Source organism: Lathamus discolor, chromosome 16 (genome assembly GCF_037157495.1).
Source record: "Lathamus discolor isolate bLatDis1 chromosome 16, bLatDis1.hap1, whole genome shotgun sequence".
Classification (NCBI taxonomy): domain Eukaryota; kingdom Metazoa; phylum Chordata; class Aves; order Psittaciformes; family Psittacidae; genus Lathamus; species Lathamus discolor.
Genome location: NC_088899.1, coordinates 529,832 through 540,980, shown reverse-complemented (window position 1 = coordinate 540,980; position 11,149 = coordinate 529,832). Strand labels below are relative to the sequence as shown.

Below are 11,149 nucleotides of genomic sequence, written 5' to 3'. Positions count from 1 at the left end.
TTTGGGAGCCTAAACAGTTAGTGGGAAAAATACAAAGAAGGAAAGTTGTTTTCACAGGCCTTTTATGAATTTAACAATTCTGTCCAATCCCCTTTTTCCAGATGGGAATGACAAACCACAGGAATCATAGAGGCTTATTATTCCATGGAATCCATCCTCGAGGTGGTACCAGGTCACTGGAACACCATTGTCCTCCAGTCTCTTCTTGTAAAGCAAGCCATCGTCCCTCAGCACATCATACTCACAAGTCAGGTGAAAGACTGAGGCAGCTGCTGAACCACAGCATCTTTGGCCAGCAATGGGCACAGGTTGGGCTCACAGAATCTCTTTGCTTTCTCAAAAAATTCAGCCTTGAATTTATGGGGCTTGCGTGGTTTGTAGCCTCTGACCTTAAATTTTTCAGGGATGTGATCTTACTGATCTTACCCACTTACTGTACTTCAGCCTCATACCTGGAGGAATATGAGAGCCCTCCAAAACCTCTTGTATATGAAGTGCATTCCCATCTAGGTGGTGTAACATATAGAAAACAGCACGTTCTCAGAATAAGGGAGGGACTCCCCGATTCTGCTGATAGGATGGTAAATTGAAGTCCAGGGCCTGCAGGCCTGGGTAGATCAAGACCTGAGCACGCAGGCTGGGGAGGTCTGATCTACCTGCAAGGGTCTGGCTAACAGCAGCTGCCAGATTGCCCCCAGCATTGTCCCCACAGACAGTTATGTTGGCAGGATCCACACCATAGTGCTCTGCATTGTTCATGAAGTGTATGGTGGCATTAAGACAGTCTTCATACGCAGCAGGGTATGTGTTCAGGTGCTAAACGATACCTAGCACACAGAGACAACAAAAGTAAGAGAAGGGAACGCCATCACTGTAAATACGATTTTCCTACAGCACCTTGGCTTTCCCTGTGTCGTTTGGAGTATTTTATCTTCAGGAAAATAACAAACACCTTTGTTATTATCAGCTAAACAGGTATTTGTCCAACAAGTTATCACAGATAAATGATAGCCTACAGGGTGAAGTTGCAAGGACATGGCATAGTTGGGATCTTCTGAGACCAGCACTGATCAGAACTTAAATTATACAGGTTCCTGTCATACTTCCGGTGTAGACTGCATTTGGCTTGTGGATGAAGTAACTCAACCAGTCTGTACCTCACCTGTATTTAGGATATTTCCCCTTGTGAATTATTCTATTTTATTTTTCTGTGCTTATTTGAGTAACTGGGACAGAGATATTTTTCAGTACTATTAGTATTAGAATATATTAGTAATTGATTCTACTGTTAGAAAGCACCTTGAAGTTTATAGAGGGATTACATTTACCTAACAGATCACTGAATGAACCGTTGAAGTTGGTTTCTTAGTTCTCAGCACATTACAGAAGTCCTCTGGACAGGATGCCTTCTTTTTGTGCGCTGCCAGCAGAGCTCCATGCTGGAAAGTACACGAACCTTACTCTGGGGTCTCTTTGCACTCTCCCTGCATTAGCAGACTGGTGTGGGGAGGAAGAAATTAAAACCATCCCCTTGGAATTCTGTCTGACCATCTGGAATCCTGGGGAAACGGTTGTTTTGCTTTAACAAAGTGAAAAGAAGCAAAAAGACTTCCATGGGGTTGTGCCAACGTAACTCACGCAGTCAGGACAACCACCGAGCTACTTCCTCTGGCGGTGTAACTGCAAAGGCTTTCATGGGAATCTGCAAAACGCTGCGGGATCCTTCCGTGCCCGCTCCGTTCCCACATGCCGCGGGCAAGGAAAGGCGGGCGCCTCCTCTTCCCGCCCTGCCGCGCCCTTCCCGACCCCCACGCGCCGCCTCCCCTCAGGGCCGGCAGCCGCGGGAGCGCTGGGCTGGCCGCAGATGGCGGGGATGCTCAGCCAAATGCGGACTTTGCGACAGGTTTCGGGGTAGAATTACCCCCACCGCCTCCAGCAGCGCGGCCCGCCCTGCCCTACCGATGCTGCCGTACAGCCCGCCGCTGCCGTGGAAGAAGGTGACGCCCGCCCGCGGGCCGGCAGGAGGCGCGCGGGGCCGGTAGAATCTCACCGGCACCCGGCCGGGCCGAGCGTCCGACAGCCACAGCCGTGGGTCCGGCCCCGGCTTCCTCCCGGTGACCACGTAGCGGGTGAAGGCGATCTCGCTGCACAGCCCAGTCTTCTCCAACAGCTTCCCCTGTTCGAAGAGAAGGGGGAGAGTCCGGGTGAGCGGAGGGCGGGCTCCGCGGGGACAGTCAGCAGCCGTCTCAGGGGAGGCTGCCACAGGCCATGCTAGGGTGTTCGCCGTGAGGGAGACCCTGCCCTTGACGAGGCTTGAGGAGCACCCGGGCTTCGTGTTGATGAGGTTCAACCTGTTCCAGAGCCTCTCACCTCTACCCTGGCCTTGAGCGGCCGCTTTGGTTTAGACCTCGCCAGGAAGGTGGTGCAGGAGAAGATGGAGCCGTGGCGGACCCCTGCGAGGCGCTGCGACTGGGTGAGCAGGGCTGCTGTGGCACTGTGCGCCTGAGAAGGTAGGGCCGTGCGTCTGACTTGCACTGTCAGGCAAAATGGCTTAGGAAACAAAAGAGTTTCCATTTCAGTGCCACCAAGTCCTGTGCTTTCCTAGCAGCTTCCCATCACTTACAGCCTTATACAACCCAGAAGTCATTCCTCTAAGGTTTCCTGTGAGTCTCTGCTTTTATCTGCTGAAACATTACTAGAAAGCCCCAAGAATGGCCTAAAACTATCAACTGTGCTTAGCTGAAATGGAAATCAAACCCATCTCACCTTTTATAAATAATCAATTTAAACTTAATTAAGGAAACTCAGCTGGTTCTGCTCGGCCACTTAAGGTTGACTTCATCCCTATGTAACAGAGAAAACCTGACTGAAACTCTTTGAGGTGTAGCAGAAATGATTTTACCAAAATTGTCCTCTAAATTCAGCCCCCCCAAAATGGAAGCTATCATTTAAGTCTTGATGCAGCCAGTAGGATTCTGGTATTTACACATAAGCTTACAAAAATAACACCTAAACTACATTTCTGATAGAAATCATGGCAGAGTAACTCACCATAGCCAATGTACCAATCGCAAGAGCAAGGATAATTTGAAGCTTTCCAGGATGTTTTACTCCAGGAGGGATACTGAAATTGGAGTAATTGGATTTAATTGTTCCCTTAATTGCTAGTATGAATGAAGCAATAAAACCCACCAGCAGTACCACTGGCAGTATATAAAAAAATGCCATTTTGCTTAACTAAAGGTGTGGTGTCTTTATGCCTATCTTTGATGCACCTTTCTCAGCTGAAAGTAAGCCTTAGAGCAGTCCAAGTTGCAACTGATCTCTTGGGTGCCACACACCTTCAAGTCCTCATAAATGTTGTGTAGGGTGCCAGCATGCATTACATTGGAAAAGAGTCAAGAGGAGAATGTATTTAATATCCTGTTTAGCTTTATGTTAATTGTGGGACTGGTGCAGAGCCTGGTATTCTACATGGTGTTCTCAACATAAAAAGGACATGGAACTATTGGAACAAGTCCAGAGGAGGCCATGAGCATGATCAGGGGACTGGAGCACCTACTGTATGAAGATAGGCTGAGGAAGTTGGGGCTGTTCAGCCTGGAGAAGAGAAGGCTGCGTGGAGACCTCATAGCAGCCTTCCAGTACCTGAAGGGGGCCTATAGGGATGCTGGGGATGGACTATTCCTTAGGGACTGTAGTGACAGGACAAGGGGTAATGGGTTAAAACTTAAGCAGTGGAAGTTTAGATTGGATATAAGGAATAAGTTCTCTACTGTGAGGGTGGTGAGGCACTGGAATGGGTTGCCCAGGAGGGTTGTGAATGCTCCATCCCTGGCAGTGTTCAAAGCCAGGTTGGAGAGAGCCTTGGGTGACACGGTTTAGTGTGAGGTGTCCCTGCCCATGGCAGGGGGGTTGGAGCTAAGTGATCTTAAGGTGCTTTCCAACCCTAACTATTCTATGATTCTATGGTATTCTTGTATTGCAGATGATATAAATGATTGGTCAGAGATAGCAGTTAATTCCTGAATGAAGGTCTAGTTTATGATGGGTTGCTGTTGACAATGAAAGCCAACTAAGGTGGAGGTTAAATTGTCTCTTGCATCTTACATAAATTATCTCTTGGTTGATCTGCAGCAAGAGCATATTGCTCCCTGTGTTGTGGACATTATTTAAGTGGTTTAGAGTATATAATTTTAACAAGGACATCTAGAAAAGAAAATGGAAACTAACATCTTGGGGGGAAGCTAATCTGCTCTGCAAAAGTAAATGTTTCAGTCTTATTTTGTTATTAGAGTATTTAAGCAGAAGACAGGTTTTTCAGCATACTTGTAAGTTTGTTAAGCGTAGGAAAACACATAGTTTCTTCCATTATAATTTAAACAGTTTTCACTTCATTTATGTGAGTCTAAAATACCAGTTTCCTAGCCCATAGACATAGCTGGTGACTGGGAATCTTAAACTCAGATGCTACATGTAGCATATATCACAGGCACTGCATTATAGCATTTTAATATCAGTATCTTTTTCCTTTGCCAAAATAAACCTTTGGCAAAGGAGAAAGATCCTCAGCCTTCTAGGAAGAATTAAACTGTTGATCATATAATAAAATGTGTCAGACCCAGTGTTGGTTTAAATTTTTACTTCATCTTTAATATTTACTGAGAGAATAGCAAGCATCTAGTCTAAACAGATCGTTAAAATAGGCAGACTGCACGTGGAATACTTCAAACAGAATGAAAAGAAACTTTCATAGCATTCTTGAAATATCTTTTCCAGTGGTCACACTGGCAAAATTGCTCATAGAAGTCCTATCTGAACCTTTTATATGGAATTTAGAAGCATAAAAGACTACAGAAAATTGGCAGTTCTTGCAGAAGGAAAGAAAATTGTTTCTATAAGCTTTTTAGAAAGTTCACAATTTTGTCAAGACCCCTTTTTCCAGATGGAAATGACAACCAGTCAGTATTAAATGAATTTATGATTCCATGGAATCCATCCTCAAGGTGGTACCAGGTCACTGGAACACCATTGTCCTCCAGTCTCTTCTTGTAAAGCAAGCCATCATCCCTCAGCACATCATACTCACAAGTCAGGATGAAAGACTGAGGCAGCTGCTGAACCACAGCATCTTCGGCCAGCAACGGGCACAGGTTGGGCTCACAGAATCTCTTCACTGTCTCATAAATCTCAGTTGAACAGTCAAGTAGCACATGTGGTTTGTAGCCTCTGACCTTAAATTTTTCGGGGATGTGATCTGGACTTACCCACTTCCCATAATTTAATTTTATGTCCATAGGAATATGGGAGCCCTCCAAGACATCTTCCAGGTTTGATACATTCCCATCTAGGTAGTGTAACATATAGAAAGCAGCACGTTCTCGGAATAAGGGAGGGACTCCCCGATTTTGCTGATAGGATGGTAAATTGAAGTCCAGGGCCTGCAGGCCTGGGTAGATCAAGACCTGAGCACGCAGGCTGGGGAGGTCTGATCTACCTGCAAGGGTCTGGCTAACAGCAGCTGCCAGATTGCCCCCAGCATTGTCCCCACAGACAGTTATGTTGGCAGGATCCACACCATAGTGCTCTGCATTGTTCATGAAGTGTATGGTGGCATTAAGACAGTCTTCATACGCAGCAGGGTATTTGTGTTCAGGGGCTAAACGATACCTAGCACACAGAAAGAGACAACAAAAGTAAGAGAAGGAAGTATTAGTTTTAAATGTATTGCTGAAAACACCAGTACCTGCAATCAGCAGGATTTTCTCTTTGATCATAAAATAAACTGCAGATTGTTGGACCAGGTGGCGCAGATTAACCTGTTAGGATATCATCTGTTTAGGGCGTTTCCCAGGTATTTGACAACACAATAGTAGTCCACTGCCAATCATGTTTATGTTTTATCAGCAATCCTTTAGTAATTTTATGATTTAGCTTCCATGGGTTGGATAGAAATGACAATACATCTAGTTTATGGCTTTGTTATAGTGTAGCTATGTACTCATAATCCAAATCATTATGTCAGTATATTGGTGATGATATTAGATTGTCATTCATATTGTGCATCTGTAAGCATCAAGCAGAGCTTTCTTGAATACAGATTAAGTAGGTTATATGGCTTACTATCCATTTACTATCAGTTTTGAGTTTGGAATTTGAAAACAGTGATTCAAAGCTTTATTTTCCAGGTGGGTATCCTAGAGCATTATTTGTGATGTAGTCAGGCAGTGAAAACTTAGCCGGAGTCATTCTTCAGTGGCTCCAAACAAGAACAGAGTGAATTTGTAAATCACATGCTTGACAAGCCCCACAGAAACACATTCTCTGCGAACGGTTGTTGTTGTGGTTAGGGAAGCTGTAAGGTTATGTTTTCGCTGTAGGAAATAATCTATAGCAAACAGCATGGAGAGAGACTCACCCAACAGATGCAACCACAGATTCACTTTCTCTGGCAATAGAGCGGCATAGCCTTTCATGGGTCTCTAAAAGAAACAGATTTGGTGGGGTTTGGTTTGGTTTGCTTTGGTTTGCCAAAGTATTAATTTTGTCTATTGCATAAGTCAAAGAATTGCAAGAAGAAAATACTCTCTAAGTTTCTCTGCCCCCTCCTACGTAGCTCCTCAGTTCTTTTGCACCGCCTCATATTCCTATTTCAGTATTTGCTTACTGTATTTTTCCCCCTTGTATCTTATTGTTCTTAAGAAAAACCACATAATGTACAGCAGATTCTTTCTTCTGACAGCCAGACTTAGGAGGCTGCATCTGTCATTATACTCCAAACTTCATAACTGCTACAGGTCAAGCGACAATCAGCTTCACCATTTATGAAGTAGATACTTCTTTAACTACATTAGAATATCTTTATTCTGTTAGATATCTTACCAAGACTTCCAAATACCCATCCTCCTCCATGGAAAAACATGACTCCTCTCCGTTGGCTGGCAGCTGGAGCCTTAGGCTGATAAATTCGTACAGGCACTTTTTCAAACCACAGGTCCTTGATTAAGAGCTTTGGGTCCACTTGTAGAATCTTTCTATCTTGCATGTACCGGACAAAGTTAACCTGGCTGCATATACCAATGTTTTCCAAAATCCTTCCCTGTTCAAAGGCAAGGAGAACAGGGAGTTCACTCAAGAGATTCTGTATTTTCCAAAGTAAAGAAACTGTATGGGCAGTATACTCCTGATCTTTATGTTGTATATTTTAGGGCAACCATAAAATATTTGAGTAGTACAGGTATAGTACAACTGAACAAATAGCAGCAGCATCAGGAGAGGACACATGAGCAGCAGCATTCACTGAAGAACAAAAAGTAATGCAACATCAATACAATGGTGAAATATATCCCTTCACTTTCTCAGTGGGTCCTTTATGTAACATTGGAAACGAGTTTGCTTTTCACTGGATATTCTGTCCTTGACCCTGAGGAGATGTGGAAACAGTGAAAGATGATCTGGTGCTCATTTTCATCATGTGGACGCTTGCCCAAAGTAGAGTTGACTAAGTTGAGAAATATATTTGATAATTGCTTTTTGATTTCGTGTCAGAGGTCTTCATTGATGTGTGCAATGCACTAGCAAGAACATCCTGAGATATTTAGTAGGCTTAAGCTTCTGTTCTTCCTACATGCCATCATGATATTCATGCCAGGCACCAGAAGATAAAAAGAATACAAATGAGAGCTACTGGTCCGATATAAATTTGCAAAAATAGAAAAAACCACATAACCTCTGTTTTGAAATACATTTTTTAGTCATGTCAAACTAGTACTTAGGTCCTTAGGAAGATTTGGATCAAGCTTGTGGTATTCAGTATTTTGTTATGACTATTTCTTCTTAGACCACTGCATTTGTATGGCTTGTCACCAGAGTGTTGTGACTCAAGGTGTATTTACTTATGAAAGACCTTTTCTTCAGTGACGCCAGCTCCGTATAATGTTGTCCATGCCTGATTTTTTTTTATAAAGAAACTAATACATTTTGCAACATGCTGATTTTAATTAATTATAGAAACTAGTCTTATGATCTCTGATTGGGTACAAACATGATACAATTATTTATTCTTTGGTATTTACTATTTTCCAAGCAGAAATAAAACAACTACAAAGAGTATTCTCACCTTTGCATTCAACTTACTTGGTTTTTTTCAGCCTGTGTTGTTGACATTGCAGCATACGATTCTGGTTCATGCTACTAATGGGCAGTGTATAAATACAAGGAGAGAACTGGCTTTTCCAGCTGCTTAAGTGAAGTAATATCTTTCTAATCAAAACTGTGCATCCAAAGCATGAGAACATGGATCTAGAATTCTTTACTGTGGTCTGCTATAATCTAGAATATATCTGACAGAGATTTTTCATTTTTCTAAAACATTTCAAGTAGTTTTACCCTTTTGGAGGTGTTTAAGTGATTTATTAAATACATTACTTCTGTTACTTTGCGTGTTTCCAACACCTGTCACCACAGCATCTATACACCTATCATTACATGAAATACTCCTGATTCAGTGAGATCCTGTGTCAGCAGAAATCACCAAAAGTTGAGTGCTGACAAGAGCTTCAACTCCTGTGGACCAGTTCCCACTCTCTTCCAGACCTGTGCACCTGAAGCAGCCAGGCTGGCCAGAACCCCTCATTCCTATCAAAGAAGCCTGCTCAGTTGCTGCAGGAGTTACAAATACGTCTTCAGGGGAGATGGACTTCCTCCACCTCCTCTTGGGCAACATTACCTGATTTTGTCACTTCTGTGACAAAAAATCCCCCTTTCCCAAAGCAATTTTGAAATGTTCAGTTTCTAATTTTATCTTCAAGTAGATAACTCCTCATCCCCATGTTTAAGGAAAGCTTGAAGGCATGGCCAAAAGACATCTGATATATTCTGATCCTATAATGGAAATACAAATGATCCAACATGCAGAAGTGGTCTTAATCAAGTTGTTGCTAGGTTAGCACAATTCATTGTAGAGGCACAGTCAGACTTTCAAATGCTGTGTTAGGCAGCATTTACATCCTGCCTAGTGTCAGAGCCGGGCAGGACTGCAGTAGTGCAGCTTAGTGTCAAAATCTGGTCAAGGTTTACCTAGGAAAACCAGGCTTTTAAATCCAACATGCAGCATGATAGCAATGCCCTGCTTTCCTCTCTGGAAACTAATTCCAAGCAGGACCCTAGCATTGCATTAAGTTTCAGATCTGCAGATTCACCATGCTTCCACCAGAAACCGCACCAGTTTAACTTACCACCACAGCTCTGCTTATTAACATGATGTGGATGATTCGGAGCTTTACTGACTCGTTCACTCCAGGAGGAATTTCTGAGTTGGAGAAATCAAAATTCATTGCCCCCAAGACCAGCAATACAAATCCAGCAACAAAAACTGCCAAGAACAGCACGAGCAGTGTGTATAAAACTGCCATTTTGCTGAGCAGCAAAGTGGTCTGAAATGTCTTTGATTTGACTTTCCGAGATATCTTTGGCTTGTTACTTCCTGATTCTTTGTTCGTCATAAGGTTGCTCTAGCAAAAACCTTTCTCCTCCCTTTTTACAAATACCTTAGTTGGTATCTTGCCCTCTCCCACTTTCTTTCCCTCTTCTCCCTTTATTTCACAGAAGATAAGTTGGTGAAACTCCTGAATTCGTTAAGAGATCTATGCCAGCATACTCTTGGAATTGTTGTAAGAAACCAGTCCTTAGTTGGGAGAGGAGTGTTAGGAATAAACTGTATTAATATTAGATTAATTAGAGGTTGAAAATGGACACAGGGCATTTGTGTAGTTTGAGTTTGTTATACTATAAAGCTTTCTAGGGTTATGCAGAGACAGGAACCTGCAGATGATGATTGTCACTCTAAAGGGACAGATGGATTGTCACCAATGGGGTTTTGAAAAGGTACACTTGTGAAATTAGGTCATTACCTCAGTCTCAGGGTTTTTAGTATTTGTGTATTCTTCTAAAAGAAGAATGTGGTTAAAAACCCTCCAGGAGGCTAAGTTTAGATTCATGGTCAGATTACTTCATACCAGATAACCTCAGTAACTCTCAGTGTGCAGCAGGTAGCGCATAAAACAACTTAAGGTGATCAGCGATTAAAGAGTTTCAAATCAAACTGGTTTACCTCGTTCTTGCTGTAGAATGGGATTGTGCAAATGTAGAGGTGAGTTGTGCAAATGTAGAATGTGATTGTGCAAACGTAGAATGGGATTGTGCAAATGTAGAGGTGGCTTGTGCTGATGTAGAATGGGATTGTGAAAACATAGAGGTGGCTTGTGCTAATGTACAATAGGATTGTGAAAATGTAGAGGTGGCTTGTGCTAAGGTAGAATGGGATTGTGCTAATGCAGAGATGGGTTGTGCAAATGTAGAATGGGATTGTGCAGACATAGAGGTGGCTTGTGCTGATGTAGAATGGGATTGTGCAGACAGAGGTGGCTTGTGCTGATGTAGAATGGGATTGTGTTGATGTAGAATGGGAGTGTGCGACTGTAGAGATGGGTTGTGCTAAGGTAGAGATGGGTTCTGCTAACATAGAATGGGATCATGCTACTGCAGAGATGCTGTAGCTTGAATGATGCTTGAGATACTAATTGTGAATCTAAGTCTGCAATTCCTTAAACAACTGGGAAGTCAGAACATTGTTGAAATTGCAAATTCTCAGGGAAATGAAAAGTAAATATGCCACTTCATTAAGCAGCCATGTTATAATTTGTTGTTGGGGCTTTTTTTATGTTAAATTGTAAGTGATAGGGGAAGTACCATGTCATTTGATTCAGAAAACTTTCTAAAAAATCAAATATTGTAGGATTAGCAAGAGTGTGGTCTCTGTCTGCCAGTGTTGCATTGTTCCTCTCACCACAAGGTGTTCATTTAGGTTTATCAGTATGTGTTTAGCAGATGTAACTTGCTGTTGTAATAGGAGTACTTGAAATGCTAGCTTTTATTTTTTTTGTTATTGAAAGCATCACAATTGCCACACTATTACAGTGATAAGAGAATATAATGTGCTTTTCTACTGTCTTACTTCTGTGATCTTCAGAGCTTTTTCAACAAACATAGCATAACAGGTAACATAAAAGGTCTTCTTGAGCATAATCTTAAGAGAAAAAGAATACAGAAAGGAAACCAAGTCTCACCTCTGCCCTTCTGAAACATGCAC

General features: G+C 42.6%; 1 protein-coding gene, 1 long non-coding RNA gene and 1 pseudogene across 2 annotated transcripts in view; 1 reads left to right on the top strand and 2 right to left on the bottom strand.

Annotated features, from left to right (window-relative positions):
- Positions 1–9: 9 nt before the first annotated feature.
- LOC136022656 (arylacetamide deacetylase-like 4) lies at positions 10–2,721 on the bottom strand (annotated as a pseudogene).
- The window catches only part of LOC136022662 (uncharacterized), a 53,949-nt gene continuing 44,630 nt past the window's right edge, over positions 1,831–11,149 (top strand). The window contains exon 1 of the long non-coding RNA XR_010616254.1: positions 1,831–2,510. This is a non-coding gene — a long non-coding RNA (uncharacterized LOC136022662). The remainder of the gene's footprint in view (positions 2,511–11,149) is intronic.
- On the bottom strand, positions 4,896–9,413 carry LOC136022780 (arylacetamide deacetylase-like 4). Its single transcript, XM_065696509.1, has 4 exons — positions 9,237–9,413; positions 6,883–7,099; positions 6,419–6,482; positions 4,896–5,670 (listed from the first exon to the last, which is right to left on the bottom strand). The coding sequence occupies exons 1-4, from the start codon at positions 9,411–9,413 to the stop codon at positions 4,896–4,898; spliced, it is 1,233 nt and encodes a 410-aa protein (XP_065552581.1).